The 26,452-nt window shown below is 36.9% G+C and overlaps 4 protein-coding genes across 11 annotated transcripts in view; 1 reads left to right on the top strand and 3 right to left on the bottom strand.

Annotated features, from left to right (window-relative positions):
* LOC139122648 (cGMP-dependent protein kinase 1-like) overlaps positions 1-5,811 on the top strand; it is a 194,028-nt gene extending 188,217 nt beyond the window's left edge. For all 6 annotated transcript variants that reach the window (XM_070688236.1, XM_070688235.1, XM_070688234.1 and 3 more), the window contains 2 exons: positions 195-261; positions 849-5,811. In XM_070688236.1, coding sequence (XP_070544337.1) covers positions 195-261; positions 849-947 — 166 coding nt within the window. In that variant the 3' untranslated portion in view covers positions 948-5,811. The remainder of the gene's footprint in view (positions 1-194; positions 262-848) is intronic.
* Positions 1-26,452, bottom strand: part of LOC139122652 (annexin-B12-like) — a 365,245-nt gene that overhangs the window by 288,521 nt on the left and 50,272 nt on the right. The window lies entirely within an intron of this gene.
* LOC139122646 (zinc finger protein 791-like) overlaps positions 12,030-26,452 on the bottom strand; it is a 25,591-nt gene continuing 11,168 nt past the window's right edge. Inside the window, exons 3-4 of the mRNA XM_070688228.1 lie at positions 24,538-26,452; positions 12,030-12,109 (exon numbers count right to left, since the gene is read on the bottom strand). The exon at positions 24,538-26,452 is cut by the window's right edge and continues 35 nt beyond it. Coding sequence (XP_070544329.1) covers positions 24,674-26,452 — 1,779 coding nt within the window. The 3' untranslated portion in view covers positions 12,030-12,109; positions 24,538-24,673. The remainder of the gene's footprint in view (positions 12,110-24,537) is intronic.
* On the bottom strand, positions 13,332-20,009 carry LOC139122647 (gastrula zinc finger protein XlCGF58.1-like). The gene is made up of 3 exons (XM_070688230.1): positions 19,680-20,009; positions 15,152-15,274; positions 13,332-14,782 (listed from the first exon to the last, which is right to left on the bottom strand). Exons 1-3 carry the CDS (start codon positions 19,828-19,830, stop codon positions 13,548-13,550), a joined length of 1,509 nt encoding a protein of 502 aa, XP_070544331.1. The 5' UTR covers positions 19,831-20,009; the 3' UTR covers positions 13,332-13,547.

Raw genomic sequence — 26,452 nt, 5'->3', positions numbered from 1 at the left:
TAGGAAACTAAGACTTCCAATTCTGCAACTTGATACAAATCATTTTCAAAGTGGTAACATGGCGATACAACACTACAAATCAAAACAAAAGCATTGTTACCATTTTCTCAATACTGCCAATTAGAGGAATGTCTAATTTCATTATAGCTTGTGTGAATTTTACTAACGAACTCATGTTTGGTTTCCATATACAGGTGGTTTGAAGGCTTCAACTGGGATGGACTTCGCAAGAAAACTGTGACACCACCAATTATACCTAGTGTAAGTTTGTGCTTTTTCTCACAAATGATATTAGCTGTGACAAAGACATTTGCAGCGATGAAATACATCAGAAAGATTGGCTCCATAGCAATAAGTTGGAATTCATCTGCAAGTTCATACAGCATTATCAAGTTAAAGGGCCAGTAGATGTAACTTTTGATGATTTTTTCAAAAGTTTTGTTTTTAATGCCAACTACAGTTTACCATTCTACTTCCTGAATTATGTTGACATACATAATATTCAGCTTGCCAACTCCGACTGCATTGTTATAATAGAAACATGAATTTTGGCCTGAACTAGAATTCAAATTTAAACAATAACAGTGTATTTTACATACACATATAGACAGACATTCAATGATTGTATTGACAAGCTAAATATTTAAAAAATAAACCACACCCTGCGACAGTATAGCATGAGATTTTCACCAGTTCACAGCACATGTGCTCTTCACAGCTCACATGCATGAGCAATAACTAAAACACACTGGGACACATAAAGATGCAAATTTATAAAGTATCATATTAAACATTGGTCATCTTTACTTTTTATTTATTTTGTTTTGTTTTGTTTTTGTTTTATTTAGGTTCGTTCACCAACTGACACAGCAAACTTTGACGACTATCCCGAAGATGATGAACCCCCACCTCCTGATGATCATACTGGATGGGACAGAGAATTTTAAGACCACTTTCAAAATCATTCATGTTAACATGGCAATGGCTGCTTCTGAAATACCTCTAAGATCTCTATGAGCCTTTCTTAAGATGATTCACCTGGAGGACTTGAGTCATTATTTACAAACATATAGTTTACTTTGTTTTTATATTCTTGTTTGCATAAAAACAAAAGAACTGCCGTAGTCAGACTGTAGAGGGCCTCCCAGGATAGACAGGATGTACATAATCTGGGAGGTATTAAATTATATGATACAATGTCTATTAATGTTGAGAAATTTAGATAGGGACCAAATACACCCCTTTGTATCAGGTGATCTCCAAATCATTCATCATACCAAATTCTTTGGTGAAAGAAAAAGGCAAATACTTTAACAAAATAATGATAACAATAAAATTAGGCCCAATAAGCAAATGACAAATACAAACAAACAAAACTGTGAAATCTCAATAACAAATGAATCATTTGGTTGACACATAACATACCATGTGATTACAGTAGCGGCAATTTTACCGCATACACCAGACTCATTAATTACCCGGCAGTATCCCTAAGAGCTCATCCAATTTGGCCGAATAGTTTCATACCCGGGTCAAAGGTTAATTTATCCATGTGAATTAGGCAAGATGAAGTTCAAGCAGGACAAACAGAATGTAAGTGAAACCTGGTACCATATTTTGAATTTGGTGGATATCGAAGAGTCTTGAATGATTTTTCAGCAGATAGATTAAACAGAGTTAAAAATACAAGACATGGAGGTTTCAAAACAGTGTTGTTCATGCAATTTTATATTGTTTCCTCTGTTCAGTTTAACTATCCTTCATGAAACTATCCAAAGTATCAGGCTTTTTGTATCCAACTTTGTATTGTCACAAAGCAAAAAAAGAATTTCAGTCACCAAGCCAAACAGCCGAATACTCTAGGAGATCTGTGGGTTGTTTAAACAATTTGTTTTTGTGTATGCGGTAAAAATTTGCCATGTGGATAGCATGTGATTAGCATGTTATGTCATGTGGTGATCACATGGATTTGCACTTTACATGCTGTACTTCAAAACTTATATGCATTCCACATTAAACAAGTCAAAATGTTTTTACTCCCTAGACAGATGTTTCAATTCTGTTCTGTTGTTTTTTTTTAAATTTTACGTAAAACAGTTTAACAGTTCAGAAGGATATGCTTTGAAATGCTTATTTCTTCCCAGTGTTGTAATAATTTGAAATGTAATTAATGACGAGGTTTGAAGCAGTATTCAAACAACAACCAAAGTTGAAACCAAAAAAGTGAAATTATACATTTAATCTTACAAAAGTCACATTAACCATTACATGACAATAACACTCGTTTTTATGCAAAAACTATCACAATTGATCCAAACAAAATACTTACAGAATAAACTGTTGTATCATATATAATTTTGCAGTGTTTCATGGATGTACCGTATAATGTAAAGTAACTGTTTGTGTCGTGACTTCCGCCGCTAGGAAGCTTGGGATATTGTAAATTTTCAAACTTCGGTTGGGTAAAAAAAAATTCATAAACTATATGCAGTTTGATGCTTGTTTCAAACAAGCTCAGTGAGAGTAAACAGATATTCCTTATCAAGAATATGACCATCTTTCACATGTGACTAAATTTATAAAAGCACATTAATATAGATTTTAACCTTGAAAATGCTCTCTGTCTTCAAAGGTTTAAGGTAAAGATACAAATGCGAATTTTTGTCTTTGCAAAACATTTTGAATTCTTTTGAACGAGGGGAAATTTAATTGAGGGGGTATTTTTTTTTTTCGACTTGAAATATTTATACAGAGGTATTATGACGGTGGTGTAGGTTTGCTGTATGATTTCTGCTGAGTAACTTGGATGCATAAGAACACGGACATGCATCACCCTGGAACATTATGCTTATGGCTGAATGCAACATTTTTGTACAGATCAGCTATACAACCAAGTGTCAAAGTCTCTGAGAATACTTTCCAATTGAAAGATAGTTGTACAGAAACCAAAAATGGAAGCCTTGAAAAGATTTTATCGATTCAGCTAAATAGCAAGGGTGCTAAATGTGCTAAATTGATGCTGAACATCGGTTCATGTAGCTTATATGGGATCATATCATGGTGGCTCGCACACCTCGCCATTGTCAAAGTTTTGAAAGCTCAAAGACATGATTACCGTTTTTCTGATCCTGTACTATAGTTTTTTTAACCGAGTTGTCACAGTTTCCATTACCCTCATTTGCATCTTTCCTTAAAGAAGTCATCACTTGTCCTTGAAATGTGAGAAGATCTTTATACTATGTCATATCACACTTTGAAAACTGAACAGCCAAAATCTAGCAAAACGGATAAGGCATAGAGATTTATGGATATTGAGTAACAGATATATTTTTGTTGAATATTTTCAGCTTAAAGACTTTTTATTAAACGTTGTTTAGCCCAGACTTATTCATACAGTAGTCATTCTGAAAGGCTTTGCTTGATGAAGTGCCCTTTTCGGATTTGGGGTCTTGGAGGTAGGACCATGTCAAGTAAACACATCTTCTAGGTTTTACTTGACTGATGTTGTGTCAATACAGTTTTACATTGCTGTCACAAGATGGTGAAAAATCTCCCGACCAACTGTGATTGAAGTCACAGCGGGTAGGATGTTTTTAACCACTTTGTGACAACTGCCAAATACTTATGCTGCCGTATTCTTGTCAACAAAACAGTAAAATGCCATACAGAATCAGCAGAACATATGCTATATTCAGTTTGGACTCTGTCCAATGATAATCCAATCATAAGTCTCCCATTTATTGTAAACAAAAACAGGACATTTGAGCCTAGAAAATTTCAAGATTGCTAACACTACTATCACTTGCAATTGCTTTTCAAAGAAATATTCTACCTTCGATTATTTTTATTTAATTGTCAGTATGACAGTCATCTGAGGGCGTACATACAAGGTTCATTCCCTTGAGACTACAAACTTTCTTGTCAAACTAATAGCTTGTCTCCCAGGAAGATGAACATCATTTATGTATGTTTGTGATGTCATTTTTTTGATAGTTTATTTTGGTATTGACAAGCTTAGGCAGCTATCTTTATTCTGAGATTCTGACTAACCACAGATGTACGTTCTACTCATAATGTATTAAAATCAATGTGTCAAAATTCTTCCATTGAATCACAAACATGACTTCAGTTCACAAGAGTACTTAAGCTTGTTCATTCTTGGTTTGATGTTCAGTCAGACCTGTCTTAGTGGCCACCTTACAGAGTGGTCGCCTCCTGATCGTGATCGCCTTGTGGCGGTTCCATACCATTTCACATTTTAAAGGCCCTCTACAGAACAGCCAACTTTCTTATGTGGTCAGTGGCCACACGTAATTGCTCCCAATATGGTACATAACCTGTGTATAATGGTCAGCATATCTGTCTTTGAAGTCTTCAAAAAAAATGCTCTCTGATTTTATATCTGCATTCAATTCTTTCAGACATTAAATGCACAAAGAATGATTTTCAAGAGATTTATGATATTGAACTCATTATTGCTGTTATCTTTGCTATGTTCACTACTAAGCAAACCACCCACACTTAGAGTTATGTCACACCTAACGTCCATGGAAAGGCCACCTCCATATAGTGCATAGTGGCCACTTTTTCTTACACAGTCCCTTGTGTGACCACTATACACAGGTTTGACAGTATGTACAATTGTACATCAATTAAATCACTTACGAATTTATTACTTGTAGGTCACCCACATTGCGGCCACAATTTTTTAAGTATTTTTTGCATGTGTGGTCAATTGTCATTTTTGGGTCTGGGAGCCAGTATTCATAAGTTTTATTCAGAAGAAAATGAAGCATGCTATCAAAATCATGCTTCTTTTACAGGTATATTACTTTTTAAGTCAGGTTTTGCAGATCCATTGCAGTAAATGAAATGACAGGTGATCTTCATAATTTCCACTGTCGTCTTTGAGCCAATAAATATTCACATACTGAAAACTACTCCTGCATTGGAAAAGCCAACTTAGGCGATTCCTTAGAATCTCTCCAAAATCATTTCCAAAGGCTCTTTTGATGTTAGTGTCAGATAGATATCATTTCGTTATCTTGATTTTTCTTTTCCCAGTGTGGTTGTATGGCAAGTAGCTCTGCTTCATGATGATGGTCACATGATGATGGTCACATGACAGTGTACAGAATACATGTATGAAAAAATTGAACAAGCATGATTCTTCAATCCCAGAACTCTATCAACTTTAGCTCTGTAAGAAATGTAACATGAAATGTAAGCAGGCAGATACTCAGTGGGGTAACGGTACTTGGCTAAATTTCATAACTTTCCAAGAAATCACCACTCTTACTCTATCACACCATTACACAAATTTGTAGAATGTAACTGTATCTATAGCAGAAAAACTTTGCCTTTTTTGAAGTGCTTGTAATATTAATGGCTGAATCAAGCAAAAAAGAATAAAGTAAAATTTTAAAACATTAAAAAGTAGGGTTCTTTCCTTTTTATACAGCAAATACCATGATGCAATGAATGATTCAGGGTACTGCATTGTGTTTCTTTAATTACATATCTTATCTTCCCCAAAGTGTTAAGTGGTATCACCATTTCTTTTGTGAATGGGATTTTGTATTATTCAAAGAGGTATGGCTGTTTAATGGGCAGACATGTCCTATCGACATTATCTGTGATTCCAGAGATGCATATGTGTGAATTTGGCATGATGAGCAAACAAATTTGGTGGAAGAGATTTTAGTTGCCTGGTATTTTAATAAATTGAGTAGTATTTCAGATGCAACATTAGAGACAGTGATCCTATTTTTAATTTAGCAATAAAATACACTGGACTTTATATAAAAAATATAGGTCGTCGCTTTTTTGTTTTTACTCAGACCGTTATTGAAGTTACATGCAAGTCGTATAAAAATTACTAGTGGTGTAAGTTTATATGGTATTAAACTGGTGAAACTTACAATAATATAAAAGTTCTGCACAAGCACCACAGATGTTGCAGTATCTTGAGCCATTAAACTCCGGATGTATTTGGTTTTGCTATACCTTTCCAATGATTAGTTTCACCTGATAATGCAAAATGGGACTCAAATTACACCAACTTGATTATGAATAACTAATCACTGCTGTTACATATGATAATCTTCGCTTTGCTTGGACTGAATATTAAGTTTTATTTCTGATTGGCGTAATATCCACATTTTTAGCTCTGCTGTCAGCAACGCAGAGCTATCAAATAGGCTGATTGTCCATCATTTTCCGTGGAAATCTGCAAGTTGGTATTTTAGGGGGGCAAATTTGCCATTTTTGATCAAAGATTTGTTTCTCAAAAAAGTAATCGTCTAATAGCTTTGGTTGACATGTTCGTAGGGATGATCTGAATGTGATATGTTCAAATTCTGATGAAATCTGCAATTGTGTATTTCTGCAGCTATTATCGCCATTTTTTGTCAGGCCATCCTGAAATGAGCTATCAAAGATTTCCACCTTCATCAACACATGTGTCACAAATAGTTACTCTCTACATAACACAGCGAGCTGTATTGGCATTTGGAAACACGCTTTGAGATAAGATTACCCAAGTCTAGGTCAACCCTTGGTTTACTAAGGTCAATGCTTATCAGACAGGTTCCCCTACATTTGAATTATTGGTCAAATTTGCATGCAGAAACATGATTATGCTACACAAGATAAAACAATCTCAAAATGACCTTTCAGAAACAAGCAGATTTTAGTCTCTTTTCCTCTATGACTATGTTAGTGAAAAATTACACCGAAAAACATATTTTTACTATCAAACTTTGTGGCAATGGTTAACATTTTCATTGGGTAGTCTTGTGGATGGAATAATCTGACTTTCGGTTCACTGAAATATGATCAAAGGAGGATGATGTCTTGACGGGTGCACTTGACGGGTGGGACTTATATGATACAATACAATGAGAAATTTATATAGCGCCTGCTATCCATCAAAATGTTCACTGGCTCTTTACACAGTGTCACATAGGTACGCTCTCAAAAAGGTAGGTGTTAAGTCTGGATTTGAAAATTTCAGTACTTGATGCAGAACAAAAAAGACCAGGCAGCTGGCCCATTCCACAACTTATTTTGTAGGGGCGTTTAGATCATTTGGATACATTGAGATGTTTTCCATTGGTATTTGTATCGACTAAAAATCAATTTGAATGTGGCAAGTCACAGGTAGGCTAATTGTCACAATTTGTGATATTCACCTTATATTTAGCTATTAATACATTTTTCACAGATTACATTGTGAGAACGGCTACTTGCCATCCAAAAATTTATTTTCCCTTATAGTCTCATGATCCATTGAAAAATAACAGTAGTTTGTTGTTATCGAGTGCTCTTGCCTCAGTTATCTTTGAAAGTAACATTTTTCAGCAGTTGTGTCTTTCAAAATGCCCCTAAAAACCATCAAAATTGGTTAAAATATTTCCGATATCATACAACAGGGAAATCCTATCCCCCAGTCCTAATCTCCTCACTGGGCCTTGCCCTGCCTATTTCTGTGCTTATAAAACTCTAATGAAAACCTTTGCTTTTTCTAATGAAACATTTTGGTACTCGAAAAGTAACTCATCAAAAATTTCTCAATATTTGAAATTAAAATGGCCACCATCCCTGTGTTAACTCTATGGAGAAAAGTAAAATTTTCTATTTTCGAAAAACTAAGATGGCAAAGAGCTTTCAAAGAACCCCAACAAGTAGTAGATCAGAAAAGAATTGTAAAAGTTTGAGAGTCTGAATATCTGTCCCCGAGGCACATTTTCCCTTAATATAATAACAGCACTATTGTACTGTACAGATTATGTTTGTTCTTCGGACATATGCATGATCTACAAACACTTTCAACAAGTCTGGACGTATAAGAAGCCATAACAAATGTTAATGTATTTCGGACATGTTATATTTACCAAAATACGATAATAAAGTGTTGATTGATAGATAGCAAAGAGCTTTAAATTGAACCCCAACTAGTGGTAGATCAGAAAAGAATTGTAAAAGTTTGAGAGTCCAAATAGCCATCCCTGAGGCGCATTCTACCTTTATATACCAGTTATATAATGCAATTCAAATACGGCTGTACCAGCATCTTTTTTGTTTTCATTGTAACAGACGGGAATGTTATCCCAGGGCTGCCTTGCGGGAAGATAGCAATGAAAAGAAATTTCATTCAGTGAAGTGTTTAGCCAGCAGGTGCAGTGAAGCTGTCATAGTTCAGCAGCATACAAAGTGGCATTTATCATGGACGATATGGCAGCCAATTGCATTATTGCTTAATTAATGGTTCGTTCTGTCTAGTTCTAGCTCAATATTGCTCATTCTGTAAGAGCAGAGGTTTCAGCTAATACCAAATGTGTCATAGAGGGCATGATTTCAAGGACTGGTGGAAACTGCAATATTAGTTCAATTTATAAGCAGATCATTTTTGAGCTTATTATTGGCTCGTTTCATCTAGTTCTAGCTCGTTATTGGTCAGATCTGCTCGTTACTAGCTGTAATCGCTTGTTACTGGATCTACAACCTCCCAATTTGTAACTGTTCTACCACACTCATTACACTCATACATGTAAGGATTTGATATTTTTGTGGATCATTATGTCTGACCACAGGGAGCTCAGGCTCCTTGTTTGTTTGTTTGCTTATTTGTTACATATGATTATATATCCATATCTAATAAAGAACCAATATGGAATTGTATTTGTGTTCCTATTTGTCAATAAAAAACGGCTTTGTTTGTTTTGTTTGTTTATATTTATTTACGTCCCAAGGGAGTCAGAAAAAACAAAAACCAAGCATAAAAACGAACAATGAACAAACAAAAAACATACAAACAAGAATACAAATACATAATAAACAAACATACAGATAAACATAAACAAACATAAATAAACAAGCATACAATATTATAGATTATTACATGCCTCGTATATCGAACGTCGCGCGCTCCATAGGATTCAATGGTAACTCGCCGATGACGTCGCGGGCCGCATAGTCATCACTGGACTGAAAGTGAACCGGAACTATTTTTAACTTGAAAACTTTTGGATGTAAAAGTCTTGAAATTTCATGTTTTGCACAGAAAATCCGGTTTTTGGAAAATTTCGCAAGAAAATATTGATAAACCACATAATGGTAGTTTAAATATATCAATGCGCCATTCGATGATGAAAATCATTCTATTTGAACCGTTTTTCGTCTAAAATGAAAAAATTAAAGCATTTGACTGTAATTTACCAATAAACGTAAATATTTTTGGTGCAAACTGAGAAAGAGAGGCATGTAATAAAAATATTATAGCCCAAACATGGGACTATGTACCCCTGGGGCAGGAGACCATTTGCCCTCCTTACGCCGGACAAATGGCCACCTACCCTTGGGCACATAGTCCCATGTTTGGGCTATAATATATAACATTGAACATTCTTTATTGACAAATAGGAAAACAAATACAACTTATTGATTCTTTATAGTATACGGAAACAATCATACATAACAAATAAACCAACGTGCATAAACAAACAAACACACACACAACGAGCCTGAGCTCCTTGTGGTCAGACTTCAAATTTCTTTTCTGATTAAATGTTCCCCACACTCTACACTCATGTGGTCTAGTTGTGTGCGTCAGCTATGTCACTTCAAGTTCAGACTCTATATATCATTTAAAGGTATACAGTCACCTGTAATCTAAATATGTCCAAATATGGTCAAAGGGGCGTTCCTCGGTATTCAAAATGTCCATGTGAGGGCGCTGTTTTTAAAAAGCGGCCACCCGCTTAAAATCTGATGATATTGGTTAGCTTTTCTCTTTCCATGGTAACTGCCAAAATTGGAACAGGTGACAGAATACCTTTAATCAGTAAACAGTCTCAAAATCACTCTTCCTTGCAAATGTGTTACTACAATACCTCCACATGAATGTGTCACAGTATGTCTTAAAAGTCTGTCTCCTAAATGCTCAACCACACTCCCGGGACCACACTCTTACTCTCAAACAGTCTGATATTTGTGTGGGTCAGTTTTTGCATAGTGGCTTCACATAGTATGTCAGTCTTAACGTTCTACCACTCTAGATCTTTGCACTCATGTGGTCTGATATTTGCATTAGTTTATAAATTTGCCCTCAGACTGTTTGTTAGTTTAAAATTAATTATGCCGCACTACACTCATGTGATCTGTTTAATGTTATTTAAAAACTATCTACTGTTGATTGACCAATCAGAGTGCTCAATTCAGGGTGTTTTATTTACTCGTAAAGCCTTGGTCACCAAATTCCAGAAACGAATGACAGCGCCGTAGTAAAGTACTGTCCAATCAAAGTGAACATGTCATATTCTGTAGACATCTGGTACATTTTAATATTCAAATTTGGTAACACAGCGGAAACCAGCTGCAACACAAAATCTGCTGTGCCCAAGGGCATTTATATAATGTGCCCTAGGGCATTTATAGGATGTTCCATTACATTGGAAGGCTATTTCACAAATAAAAGTTTTAATTCATATCCTAAACATGTTACATTGACAAAGGGGACGTTTGACATAAACACATTGAAAACAAAAATATATCAGTTAGGGGCGATAGTTTTTAAGTCGGATAAAACCTCGTACTCGGGCTCTTCTGGTATATAAAGTCCAACCCTACGATAAAATGTCTCGGCCTGCGGCCTCGACATTTTATCGTTGGGTTGGACTACCAGAAGAGCCCTAGTACTCGGGCTTATCCTTTACGTAGATCAGAAGAGCCCTCGTACTCGGGCTTTATCCTATACGTAGATCATGTTCCCACGTTAATGACCAGTTGCCCCATTAATTAATGTAGAACATTCTGAGGGTCTCTTGTTTACCACAAGTGATAGAACAGTAATTAGCATATCAATGGAAAGTCTAGAATTTTCTAGTATTCCCTAGATAGTCCTTTTTCAGTATAAATACTGGATTTTTCTCAGAACTTGGGAGTTTTCAAGACCTTCACACTCACACTGGATTTGCTCTGTGAACTCTGCACGGTTCAGATCTACATCAAGCCTGTAGCCAGGAGACTCACTTCCTCACTCGTCAGGGTCTGTCTGGACTCAACTCCCTGTAGATCTACTGTAATTTAGGAGTTTTGTACCATCTAAAGCTAAGATTAGTGCCCCAATTTGTGTGCTCTTTTAACTATTATAGACTATAGTCTATAGAAGCTATTGGGATGGGTATCCGTCCGGCGTCAAGCGTCAGTCTGTATGTATGTATGTATGTATGTATGTATGTATGTACATTTTATGTATGATGTATGTCCGTTTGTGAGGCATCCGTCCACTCAAATATCTTGAGAGCTGCAGTACTTACTGATTTGATATTTCTTGTGTAGATGAAAAATATGATTATGAGAAACTCTCTTTTTTTTTTCTTGATATAGTTGAAAATATGCAGGTAACCCAACTAAGATTTGTTCAAATTGTGATGAAATATAGAAATCTGTATTTTTAAGGAATTTTTTTGTCAATTTTGGTCAAAACTTTTTTTCATCAAAACCACTAGTCTGACAGCTTTGATATTTGGTATACAGGTTCCTACAGATGAACTAAATATGATATATCGAATATAAGATGAAATCTGCAATTTTGTATTTTTGGTGCAATTTTTGCCATTTTTGGTCAAAAAATGTTTCTCAAAAACTACTTGTCTGATGCCTTTGATATTTGGTATACAGGTTCCTAGGGGAGCCTTATGATGAAATCTTAAATTTTGTATTTTTGCAGCTAATTTTGCCATTTTTGGTCAGGCCATCCTGAAATGAGCTATCAAAGATATCCACCTTCTTCATCAATACATGAAAATGTTATTCTCTACATAACACAGCAGAGCTCTGTCAACTGTTTGGTCGCTTGTTTTTTCAAAACCGCTGGTCAGACAGCTTTAATATTTTGTTTACAGGTCCCTAGGATGACCTTAGTGAGATAATTTCATACAGTCAGGAAATACTTAATTTTGTATTCGTGTCTATAGTAGCTTCAGGGACTTTGGCCCTATGTTTAAGGCTTATATTCCCTTGACTAATTTATTAGTTTTTAATAAATTTATTTTAAAGAAAATCTCTGACTTCACAGCCGTTTTTGGTCGTAACAGAAAACATGTGCCTTAATATTTTTCCTTTTCTCAATGCTTTTCAACACTCTTTACACGCAAAGATCTGATAATTTGTGTGAGTCAACAGAATTAGGTGCTTTCAGATAGTGTATCAGTCTGAATGTTCTACTGTACCAACACTCTTTACACTCACATATGGTCTGATATTTGCATTAGTCAACATATTTGCCAACTAAATGACTGTTTGTTTGTTTGAAGTTCTGATATTTGTGTGGGTTGACAGATGTCTCTTCAGATTACTTTTCTGACTGAAAGCTCTACCACACTCTTTACACTGGTAGTCTCGCTTCCAGACCTCGTCGCTTCGCCAGTGCAAAGTGCGCCGCTGGCGGTAGGAACATGAAGTGATTTTTCCACTGGCTGGGCGACGGGGTCTGGAGACTACTGACTTCCGCATTCCAAGATATTTATACCCACCAATCAAATGGCTCAATCGACAACCGCGACAACAGGCAAACTTTCATGCATATTCAATAGAAGGAGGGGCTTGTAAAAATATCTACCAACAACTATGAGGAACTTCTGTGACTTACAACGTCAATAAGCTCGTCACAAGTGACTAGGCAATGATATGACGTACGTAAAAGGATTCCCCAAACGACGCGTCCGCATCGCTGATAAAGAGCGCACTGGGCATTCACACATCACAGTACGCGGACGTGCGTAAATTCAACTGGCGAAAATGGGGCTGACAGCCAAACTTAGGAAGGCAATCGATTGTCGCAAAGAAAAATTAGCCATAGAATGCCTGGAAGACGAGCAAATTGAAGCAATCGCAGCTTTTCTACGGGGGAATGACATCTTCGTAAACTTGCCAACTGGGTACGGGAAGTCTGTTGGCTGTTGTCTTCACATGCTCTCCGTATATTTTCACGGGAGTTTTCAGCATGGTCACTGTCTACAGAGTACATTTGCCCCGGACATTTGCGACGTGCTCGATGCGATGTTGACTATCGCATATTGAAAACACATGCATTTGTCTTGGTTTTTCGAAGTGAATATACAAGTAGGTCAAGGGTTATATTTAAATTTGGTGCTCCGCCTGTCCTGATGCGTCATCACAGTGGAATGCAGTGGTAGTCACCAGACCCTCGTCGCTTCGTGACTCGGCGCTCATCGCTCCGCGACTCGCCATGTCCTACCGTCAGCAGCGCACTTTGCAGTGGCGAAGCGACGAGGTCTGGTAAAACGAGACTATTTACACTGGTAAGGTCGGATATTTGTGTGAATCAACATATGTGACTTCAGATTTTCTTTCAGTCTGAATGTTCTACCACACTCTTTACATTTGTAAGGTCTGATATTTGTGTGGGTCAACATATGTCTTTTCAGATTTTCTTGCCTTTTGAATGCTCTACCGCACTCTTTACACTCATGTGGTCTGACGTTTGTGTGGATCGATTGACATATGACACTTCAGATTACATTTCACACTGAATGTTCTACTAATACCAGTACACTCATATGGTCTGATGTTGAGTGAGTCAACATATGTCTCTTCAGACTTCCTTTCTGACTGAAAGCTCTACCACACTCTTTACACTCATAAGGTCTGATATTTGAGTGAGTCAACATATGTTTCTTCAGATTGCCTTTCCTGTTGAATGTTCTACCACACTCTTCACACTGGAAAGGTCGGATATTTGCATGTATCAACATATGTGACTTCAGATGGCCTATCTGACTGAAAGCTCTACCACACTCTTTACACTCATAAGGTCTGATATTTGAGTGAGTCAACATATGTTTCTTCAGATTGCCTTTCCTGTTGAATGTTCTACCACACTCTTCACACTGGAAAGGTCGGATATTTGCATGTATCAACATATGTGACTTCAGATTGCCTATCTGACTGAAAGCTCTCCCACACTCTTTACACTCATGTGATCTGATGTTTGAGTGGGTCAACATGTGGTCCTTCAGATGGTTTTTCAGTCTGAATGTTTTACCACACTCTTTACATTTGTAAGGTCTGATATTTGTGTGGGTCAACATATGTCTTTTCAGATTTTTTTGCCTTTTGAACGCTCCACCACACTCTTTACACTCATGTGGTCTGACCTTTGTGTGGGTCAACATGTGGTCCTTCAGAATATGTATCAGCCTGAATGTTCTACCACACTCTGTACACTCATAAGGTCTGATATTTGAGTGAGTCAACATATGTTTCTTCAGATTTACTTTCAGTCCGAATGTTTTACCACACTCTTTACACTCATGTGGTCTGATATTTGAGTGGGTCGACATGTGGTCCTTCAGATGGTGTTTCAGTCTGAATGTTCTACTGCACTCTTTACATTTGTAAGGTCTGATATTTGTGTGGGTCAACATATGTGTCTTCAGATTTTCTTTCCTGCTGAATGTTTTACCACACTCTTTACACTCATGTGGTCTGACGTTTGTGTTGGTCAACATATGACACTTCAGATTACGTTTCACACTGCCCTTTCCTTCTTGCATATTGTGTACCAGTATATCCCTCTCTCCCCTTTGAAACAACTCCGTTGAACTGAAGAATGTTTTGTGTGCTGTTGATCGGCTTTCCATATGATCAAGACCAGTTTGTTTATTGACGTCTTCTTCAGGAATTTTTTCACTGGATCCATTGAACTCCCATGTGATGAACCCATTTTGGACAAGACTTTGTAAGATTATTGGTATACCTGTAAGCAGAGTGATAGACAATACGTACAGATTCTCTGTGAGTAGTGAAGAAATGACATGGAGTCAAGAAACAGCTATGAAGAGACAATGTAAACTAAAATAGCATAGATGATTCATAAAAAGAAAATCTCTCTCTCTCTCTCTCTCTCTATATATATATATATATGTGTGCACGTGTCCGAGTGTATACAAAGACCACTATTCTGGAGTTTACACTACACAGATATATTCAATGGCAGCTAAAAAGTTCATGTGATGTTTTGAGATCTTATCCATACCGTTTGCTCAGTAAACAAGCAAGGTTAAATTTCCTAGTTATGACTTGACTAATAGCTGTGCTCATTACTGCCCCATACAAATAGACTTACTTTCCATTTGTAATGCCTTATCATGATATTGCTGACATAATGATTTTGTAAGCATTTCGAAACATCCCACTAGCTGATGTAGCTGGTCCAAATCTCTTGCAGCTTCCCAAATGGCTGAACATGCTGAAACATATTAATAAAATGTTTGAAAACCATTGGCATTAAACAACTGTACAATTTCACAATACAGAACAATATATGAACTTGTGGTCTACAGTAATTGGGAAGGCTGAAAACACCAATGTGAAAATGGCCCCATCCAAAAGAAAATACCGCAATTACATGGTGTCGCTCAAATTTGATCAGAATTGGTACATACCAAAGAACAATAAGTGTTGTTTCTGTCTGTTCAGTGCAGGAAAATTCTACGTTATAAGTGTGAAGCACTCAGGAAATAAAGTTTGTTGTGAATGTTACAAGTAATAAAGAAAGCAGTTTGTTCCGTAAAAGTTGTTCTTAACTTGTTTGCCATTCTTTGCAACAATACTGTAGCAGCTGATAGGACCCACCCGAGTATATTATTTGTGAATGTGACTGTCACTAAATATTCAACCGTAAGTTGTCCAAAATCACAAATGCCGAATACATGTAAATTGGATGGCTAGTTCTGGCTAATTAATTTTGGTCTTAATTAGTCAGAATGGCTAACAGGTAACTTTAGCCAGAGGAAACACTGACGTTGATGTTATGACAATGATTTCTGCACAGTACAACCAGAAAAACAAAAAGAAATATTTAAACCAGAAAAACAAGAATGACAAAAGTAAATAAGGTCTGAAACTTTAGGTACTGAAGGTCAACTTTAGCAACATGCATAGCAGGGAATGTTTCAACCATGAATATACAAAAATAGACATCCATGGTTTGAGCAGGTCTGTTAATATGTCACAGTTCATAAACAATGACAGGAAATGACTAATAAGCTGTTTCAGTTACTGCCACCACTCTACACATAATAGGTACCCTGCATACAAATAGGTTAAAGGTCAAAAACCTCCTACTCAGATGTGTGGGCTGTTTCAGTTACTGCCACCACTCCTGCACATTTGCAGGATTTCCCCTTTCTCTTACCTCATTTGCATATTTTTGACACTGACATGTTCATTTGAACAATGTCACATCTCAACCCCTACATCTACCTGTACACCAAATACTGAGATGGTAGCTTTGGCGGTATGGGAGCCTTTGCGTCTGACGGACATACATCTGCACATACATACCCACATACATACATACAGACGCCATTGACTCACCATATAAGCTCTTTTTGGTATTTATATACATACCAAATATGAGCTAAAAATGAATGGGCCATTTTGGATTTCAACGGGCCCTGGCAGAAATTCTAATGGGCCCTATAGTCATGATCAAATAATCAACCAATAGTTACTGTCAGGCCATGAAAATTAAGTTTAAACTCACTTTCTGTTTTATTTGTTCTGTAAGCATTATAGGCATATTGGAGAGTGTAGTAAGGTACAATAAACTATTAAAAATACATACATTTAATGCAAACATATAAAATTAACATGTTAATATTTTAATGAACATGGAAATGGGAGCAGGTCATGTGGAAAAGATGCTAGCCTGTTTTCTTTCTGACAACAGTTTTTTAATAACAATTGTGTTCATCAAATTTCTTATGTGAAAATAACAAATGCCTCTCATCATCTATTTGATTTAACTCACATCTATGACAAACTCTTGGAGTTTCTTTTCTTCCCTATTCAATTTCAAAGTTATTATATTATCACTTATGTGAAATATAATTTTCCACTCTGTTGATATGCTAATAAGGACGTCACGCATTCGAATGTGAATAGAGTGACGGCCGGACACATTGAAAGTCTTGAGTACTCCTTGGAAAATCAGCCGAATTACGTAAACGAACCAGAAATTTTGTTCATAAAAGGATTTAGGGAATGATCAATAATCATAGTTCGATCACGCAAGTACAGGTCATTTAAAATTACACTCACTTTGCTTTATTTTGCCATTCAAAGTCCCGACCAAAGTTGGGTCGTCGTAATTGACCCATTTTCCCTACAAGGTGGCCTGCAGCTATCCATGGCAGGGTTGACCTTTTGTTGACCCACATAGCGACGCACACTACCCCACTACAACAGCTGCGTTTCAACAGCTGGTTTAGACCATATTGAATACTTAGAGCCATAGCTCTTCAGCCAAAGGTTGATTAAGGTTGATTAACAGTAAAAATATACAGGATTGATGGCTCCAAATTAGTTTACAGTCCCTTAACCAAGCACACGGTGCAGTCACGCTATCGAGCGAGGTTCGAGTTTGGTACACTGAACCATGGCATAGGCTCTTGAGTGAAGGATATACCGCTTAACGGCACACATGGAAAACAATGTGTTCTCAGCAGTATGTTGTAGAGAGTATGTGTCACAAATCTGTTTGACGACTTTTCATATTTAACGACAGACAGAACAATCATTTTCACAATGTAGTTAATCAATTTTCACGACTGATTTTCACAGGGATTTTCATAAGACTTTCAAATTTCAAAGTGACTTCTAGGCGCGTACAGTTCTTAGTCAAGTCATCAACAAATTTTGTACTCTAACTTCAATGCGCTCTTGGGTGCCAACAAAGCAAATTTCAATGCGCCATTTTTCAGTTCAATGTGGAATTGGCGCAGGGCGCGCTGCCTTCCCAATCAGTGTCTGTATGTCTCTGCTGTGATTTTTAACAGAAAACTATGATAAAACTTGAAAGCTATTGTTTTACAAAGTATTCACAGAGATAAATTGAGCATCGACTTTCACACATTACAAGTTGAAAATTGCAACAATTGCAGCAGGAAAACTGAATCTGTATGTCACTTGGTTGAAAGCTGCTATACATAGATACAAACAAAAAATTCAAATTATATCATACTGGTATATTGATGGCGGTAATGCAGCAATTTGATTGGTCGAGACGTGAAAAGAACCATGGTATATCCGCGATATACCGCAGCGTGCACATGGTGAGCTCTCGGCTTGAGCAAAAATCCATTTTTGACATTCCATGCAAGAATTTCAATATACTGTTATGATAAATTAGCAATAATCATACCATGCGGCGGTATACCACTTGATTTTGACCAGTCCACTTCATATATGCACTTGCTATCACTCATGCATATATGTTGTGAACTGGTCAAAATCTCATGTTATTATGCCTCGATGTGAGTGCAAATCAGTGCATTGATTTGAATAGGAACTGCATCCGGGATATTAGCGGGCCGGTGAACAATGTACTGACTGGTTTCCATGGTTACACAGTCCAGTGAAGCCCTTGGACATTTTCAACGTCAAATAAGACGCTTAACGCTAGATGTAAAATATCCATGCGTGCACTGCTATTTTGAATTTCATTAAAATCTGTTTGATGCTGGTCGATAATGGTAAAATTGCTTGCAAATGTCCTGCATGTAGCTAAATATATAGCATTAACTGCGAACAGGCATGTCATGAAAATATTATTGCCTGAATACATGGGTTTACGTGCCCTCAGAGCATGAGACAATTTGCCCTCCTGGCATCGGGCAAATTGTCACCTGCTCTGGGGCACATAAACCCATGTATTCAGGCAATAATATATAGTATACCGTCGCTGGGTGTGCTTTATTTATTAAAGGGATATAGTCGTCGGAACTGGGCTCAAAGGTTGCATGGGACTCATATGACCCGTGGCAACACTGTATCCACTGTACGATGGTGATTGATGAAAGTTAAAACATGACTGTCGTAATTTACATCGTGTAATTTAAAGTGTTTCAGCTATGATGATGAGGTGCATCTAGAGGTCATGCACGAAATACATTGTTTGTAAATAAGAAACTCGCACCAGTGCAGTTCTGACAACTATTTCCCTCAAAATCACCTGACCAACCTCCACATCATCATCCCCAGAAGCATACCTTAATTTCAAATGTGCTGCAAAAGCACTTGCAGAGAGAAAGAATTTTTAACATCAACTTAACACGCTACAAGCATAGAGTGCTATAAAGAAGGGGAGATTATAATTTTGAAGGGTTTGTGAATATGAGGAAGATGTACCATGGCTTATAAAATTACCTTTTCGATGAAAGAAACCAATAAATCATAAAATAACATAGCATGGAAGTTCCAATGATGGAACTCAAAGGAAAACACAACCTTTTTTCTGTCCCTATTGCCTAAATGAAAGTCGGTCGAGAATAACATCTGCCACATTTGGTAGCCCTGATCGATGACAGATATGCATTTCCTTTCATATGACAAACTGATTTTGTCATTTGAAGCAATTTTTTCCATATTTGAACAATTTGAACAAAGTAGAAAGGACCCCTTTCTACGACACTAAAAGCGCTATCAACTATGGTGGTGCCTTTAGGATTGGCCGATATCCTATGTATTTCTCTCCTTTTTAGCTCTCTGAGTACTCCATGATATGAACTGCATTATGAGATTTAGCATACGTGATACTGCAAATAATGAAATAGGTCTTTGAGATCACCACTCATAGGAGGTAGGCATACCTTCAGAACTGAACGGAACGCCGCAAGCACATATATCAGCACTAGTACAAGTGCAAAGACCGTTGGTGCCCGGAGATCTGCCAGGATTGGAGCACACAGTCTCCCCATACGACAGAGGGCTTTCCTTGTCCGTCGTTCCCGCCGACTCCATTTCTGCGGACTACATACTTCAATGGAATGCAAGTTGGTGACAGATGTGTGCCGAAAATCCGACTGTGATGTTCATGCAGATCACAACGAGTAAGACCTGCATGCACGGAACTGTAATTTCTCGACCAGGTTTACAGTTAGTGAAGCCGTCGCTGGTCGTCGATCGATGTTTCTGAATATTAGACTGGGATTCAGATTCAGATCCGACTGCATTACATGCGCTCGTGTAGAGCAGTCTGAGTGAGCGAGACTACGCCGCTCGAACAATTGTAGCTAGTTTATAGGCCGACGAGCTAAATTTGTTGGAACTTCTGATCACGAAATTAGCAGAAGTCTTTCGTATGAAATCCATAACCAAATCAATATATTTCATATATTTTGTTGGACATTTCTATTTTTCTTAGATTGCATTGAGTATAATTGACTAGTAGTACGAAGAAAAACACTTTTAGATGAAACTGTCAATACTCATCAACAAACCACAAGAGGGAGTACTTCTAACACATGCCGCTCGCAAAAATAAAATCTTTCTGTTCAGATCAGGGGCTCAGACTCTTTGTTTGTTTGTTTATGCATGTTTCTTTATCATACTTACGTATGATTATTTCCATCTTCAATAAAGACCTGATAAAGAGTTGTATGTGTTTATGTTTGTCAATAAAGAACGGCGTTTTTTTGTTTGTTCGTTTTTATTTGTGTATAAGTATATTCAATGAACAATAGTTAAAAAAGTTTCTAATACAATGTAACACACATGAAATAAAGCATACCCCGCCTTTGCTATGAGGATCATGTGTGTCCACCAGCACTCCTCTGAATACTCGCACCCTTTATACTAATAGGCCTAACTCACAAATTGGTGTATCTCTGCTTGCAAGTTTGCTCCCCAATCCTATTTTGAAGTCCAGCAAAGAACACCAAATGAATGCCCGATATACCCGCCACTACAACCTAAATACTCAGGTTGCAGTGGCGGGCATATCGACTACAGGATCAATAGATCGAGCCAAAATCGATCTACTTAGCAGACTACCCAGCTAAGGAGCGCCTGTGAAAATACCACTCTTGTGCAGAGAACATTATCTGTACTACAGTATCCATTGTTTGATTGATTGTGTGGAAAGGTTAAAATTCTGTGATTTTTTACATCGTACTCCAAGTTCTCCTTCAACGAGACCTAAAGGGCCACTCTTTAATTTGCGGGATAATAAGTGATTTAAATTTAAATCCAGCAATCAGTAAGGCTGCGTTCATGAGAAAACGATGGGGGGAGGGGTTCGAAAATGTTGGGGTAGTATGGGGGGACTTGAAACGTTTGCTCTGCGTAGGGGGCCTGAACATTTTTGGGTTCCCTTTACTCTTTACATTTTCTGATTGTAAGCTTTTGTTGGTAATTCAATGAAATATGAATAACATTTTAATGTCATCCACTTATTCTAATGTTGAAAATAAAATCTAGAACCATTTTGTCACATTGCACGACCTTTATCTCGAAAACAACTAAACATGTATGATCTGTCATTAAAAAACAAAACGTGGGCCCAGTAATTGGGCAGAAGCTGCAACTGTTGATGATTTTTTGCAATATTTCTATTCAATATATCAACTACAGTTTCTTGCTGCCTCCATTCAGCATGCTTAAACACAATACTCAGTTTGTTGACAAAGCCTGTATATAGATATATTTTTGGCTGCATTCATAAACACCTCTGAGGTGGGGGAGAAATTCAAAAGAAAGCTCTCAGATTTTTCAAATACCCCCTAACAAACCTGCAATGTGTTCAAGTCCCCCCCCCCCTGGACAGGAAGGCAATTTGTGACCAATATAGTGCTTTGTCCAAAATTATCAACTCATAACACATGGGAGTCTAACGTAAACTATGAACATTTTTCCAATACAAACAAGATACATCTCTACATTTATATGTGTGATAATTCATGTAAATGTACTTTGCTTGAAGTGGCAAGTAAAAAGTGCATGTGTGTACAAAAAAATAGATTTTTAGATTTCATTGATTATGCTGATTCGCTATACATGTTATTCTATGAGAAAACTATGGACACGTATTTTCCAATATAAAACTAGCAATATCTGTTCATTTTTTGACGTTTTATAACTGATATAAATGTACTTGATTAGCATTGGGTATTTACAAGTGCACATGTGTACAAGAAATTCAATTTTGGAATTTCGCCAAAAATATTGATCCACTATACATTGCAGTCTATGAGGAAACTATGAATAATTTTTTTTTAAATACAAAACTCAGTAAATCTATGTAATTATGTATGCTTGATTATTGATTTAGTGTACTTGTTTAAACTAGGGTGGTAACAAGTCCATGTGTGTGCAAGAAATTTGAATTTGAAATTTTACCAAAATGTTGATCCACTATTCATCGTAGTCTATGAGGAAACTATGAATAATTTTTTTAAAATACAAAACTCGGTAAATCTGTGTAATTATGTATGCTTGATTATTGATATTAATGTACTTCATTAGACTAAGGTGGATACAAGTGCATGTGTGTGCAAGAAATTTGATTTTGGAATTTCACTGAAAATGTTGATTCACTATACATTGTAGGCTATGAGGAAGCTAAAAATAACCCATAGGTTATCAGCTCCAAAATTGTTATTCAAAGATTGTTTGACCTGAAGCTTCCAGTTGTTATTGATGACACTATGCACTATTATAAAATCTTCATATACACTATTCTAAATAGTTTGTATTCTGTCAAAGTCCTCAAAATTAAAAATGTACATATGGCGACATAAATGTTTGACACTGACTAGACTTGGTTCAAGTCTGTGATTTGTGAATGTTTGAGTGGAGTGAACGCAATGATTTGTATTCTGCTTTCATGTGAAACGCGCGCGTGAGTGGACGCGATGAGTGGAGTGAACGCTATGCAGCGGAGTTCACAGAATCCGGCAGAAACTAACTCACTACTGCGCAGACTCAAACTCGACGCATTCAATAGCTGGGAAAACCTTGCGTGAGCTGCCAAATTCCGGATAGGTTTGTACGAAATAGGTGAGACACAAGAGAAACTATTAAAAATGATTTTATTTTTTTTTAATTCACCGACTTGAACCAAGTCTAGACACTGACCTATACCCAATGTATTGTCAATGGGAGAATGATATTAACTAAGTTATCTCCCAAATTGTTATTGAAAGGTTAAGTTGAAACTTTTAGTCATTATAGAGGAGAGTTTTGCACAACAGAGGGGTTGGGTGAGTAGAAATCATGACAAGCTAAATCTTTTGGCTCAATGTGGCTGCTTGGATCATCAATAAATTGTTAAATATACCCTAAAACTTGTCCCCGAAGGGTGCACCAAAAATGGAAATGGCAAGAAATGTCAAAGTGCCAGAAGGTATTTGAAAAGGAATTTGATATTCAATAAATTTTCAAGTCCCCCCTCCTTTGCAACATCAATTTCTTTTTACAGATCCTCCCTGGCGTGCTTTAAATTTTTTCAAGTCCCACCCTTCCAGAGGTGTTTGTGAATGCAGCCTCAGGTGATAATTTAATCAGAGTCCAGACTGACAGTCATTTGCAAATGATACAAATGCATGGTACACATACACAGTGTGGTAAGCTGAATACTGGACAGTTCAACATGCTGTAGGAGTAGAACAAGAATGCAGCTGTATAAACTGAAGAAATAATTTGTCAGATTACTCAAAGTTAATACAGCTACTGCCTATGAGCAGCATCACTATCAGGTACTGCCCTGATACTGCAGTGTCACTCTCACTGCAAACCTAAGAAGTGACAGAGATAGCTCTTACTCTGATGTATATGGTAGTTGAAGAAGAGTTTGGGTCAAATGACGATCATGACAGAAAACATATTTGTATACAAGATCAGGTGAGAGCTAGAGCAACAAATGGACGACCAAGAGACTTGAAAAGTTATCAGGGAATTTTGAATTCTGGCATATACTTGATTATCTAAATTTTCACATTCTCATTGTAAAATGGTACAAAAGTAAAACTTTGAACAGTAAAAACTAATTTAAATGAAATAATGTGTGACCAAATGGAATTATTTATTACTTTTGAACGAAATTTGCATTACACCCAAAATTTCAGATATTAAATCAGGTCTGATATTTGCATTAGTGTATAAATTTGCCCTCAGATTGTTAGTTTGAAACTTCTCCCATACTACTCATATGATGTTTAATGTTATGTAGGTCATGTTCCCACGTTAATGACCAGTTGCCCCATTAATTAATGTAGAACATTCTGAGGGTCAGGTTTACCATAAGTGAAGAGGTTTTTAGAACAGTAATTAGCATATCAATGGAAAGTCTAGAATTTTCTAGTATTCCCTGGATAGTCCTTTTTCAGTATAAATACTGGGTGGTACAGATTTTTCTCAGAACTTTGGATTTTTCAAGACCTTCACACTCACACTGGATTTGCTCTGTGAACTCTGCACGGTTCAGATCTACATCAAGCCTGTAGCCAAAAGACTCACTTCCTCACTTGTCAGGGTCTGTCTGGACTCAACTCCTTGTAGATCTACTGTAATTTAGGAGTTTTGTACCGTCCCAGCTAAGATTAGTGCCCTAATTTGTGTTCTTCTTTATATTCCCCTCAGCTTAGTTATTAGTTTTTAATAAATTTATTTTTAAGAAAATCTGTCTTCACAGCCGTTTTTGGTAGTAACAGTAAACATACCGATATGTGCCTTAATATTTATTTTCCTTTTCTCAATGCTTTTGAACACTCTTTACACACAAAGGTCTGATAAGTTGTGTGACTTAACAGAATTATGTGCCTTCAGATAGTGCGTCAGTCTGAATGTTCTACAACACTCTTTACACTCACATATGGTCTGATATTTGCCTATTAAATGACCATTTGTTTGTTTGAAGTTCTGCCACACTACACTCCTGTGATCTGATATTTGTGTGGGTCAATATATGTCTCTTCAGATTACTTTTCTGACTGAATGTTCTACCACACTCTTTACACTCATAAGGTTTGATATTTGTGTGGGTCAATATATGTTTCTTCAGATTGCCTTTCTGACTGAAAGCTCTGCCACACTCTTTACACTCATGTGATCTGATATTTGTGTGGGTCAATAAATGTCTCTTCAGACTTTCTTTCAGCCTGAATGTTCTACTACACTCTTTACACTGGTAAGGTTGGATATTTGTGTGCCTCAACATATGCGACTTCAGATTGCCTTTCTGACGGAAAGCTCTGCCACACTCTTTACACTCATGTGATCTGATGTTTGTGTGGGTCACTAAATGTCTCTTCAGACATTCTTTCCTGCTGAAAGCTCTACCACACTCTTTACACTCATAAGGTCTGATATTTTTGTGAATCAACATATGTTTCTTCAGATTTTCTTTCAGTCTGAATGCTCTACCACACTCTTTACACTGATAAGGTCGGATATTTGTGTGAATCAACATATGTTTCTTCAGATTGCTTTTCTGCCTGAAAGCTCTACCACACTCTTTACACTGGTAAGGTCTGATATTTGTGTGAATCAACATATGTGACTTTAGATTTTCTTTCAGTCTGAATGTTCTACCACACTCTTTACATTTGTAAGGTCTGATATTTGTGTGGGTCAACATATGTCTTTTCAGATTATCTTGCCTTTTGAATGCTCTACCACACTCTTTACACTCATGTGGTCTGACGTTTGAGTGGGTTGACATATGACACTTCAGATTACGTTTTACACTGAATGTTCTACCACACTCTGTACACTCAAGTGGTCTGATGTTTATGTTGGTCAATATATGTGACTTCAGATTGTGTTTCTGACTGAATGTTCTTCCAAACTTTTTATACTCATGTGGTCTGATATTTGTTGAACCAGAATGAATTAATACATGTTTATGAAGATTTTGCTTTTGTCCCTCATGAAATGTATTGCTGTTTTCTTTGCAGTCCATTCGTTTTACATTTGTGCGTGTTCTCAAATGTCGTTTATAAGTGTCACTTTGTGTGAATGCTTGACTGCGCTCTTTGCATTGGTACGGTTTGATATTTGAGTGTGTTAACATGTGTGTCATAAGAGTGCTTTTTTGTTCAAAAAATTTACTGCATTTTTCGCACTGATATGGTCTGATATGCGAATTTGTCGGCATGTAATTCGTTAAAGTGCTTTTCTCTGTGAATGTTCTACCGAACTCTTCGCATTCATCCTGTTCCACATCTTTGCGAGTCAAAACATTTCTCTTACGTCTCCCTTGGCTTTCATCTTGTCTAGATCTGCTTTGTACATCTGTATGGATCAAAATATGGTTGTTTAGTTTGCTTGTGGACTTAAACATAGCACCACACTCTGAACAGGGAAGACACTGTTCTGACAGTGATAGGCCGTCTTTTAATGGGTTCAGCTCACTGTCATTTATCTTACAATCTTGGTTTTCACACCTCTGGAGGCTACGGCCCTTTCCTTCTTGCATTTTGTGTACCAGTATATCACTCTCTCCCTTTTGAAACCACTCCGTTGAACTGAAGAATGTTTTGCGTGCTGTCGATCGGTTTTCAGTATGATCAAGATCAGTTTGTTTATTGATTTCTTCTTCAGGAATTTTTTCACTGGATCCACTGAACTCCAATGTGATGAAACC

The sequence above is a fragment of the Ptychodera flava genome, chromosome 22 (genome assembly GCF_041260155.1).
Source record: "Ptychodera flava strain L36383 chromosome 22, AS_Pfla_20210202, whole genome shotgun sequence".
Classification (NCBI taxonomy): domain Eukaryota; kingdom Metazoa; phylum Hemichordata; class Enteropneusta; family Ptychoderidae; genus Ptychodera; species Ptychodera flava.
The sequence above is the reverse complement of the archived record's forward strand: the minus strand, read 5'-3'. Positions and strand labels throughout refer to the sequence as shown.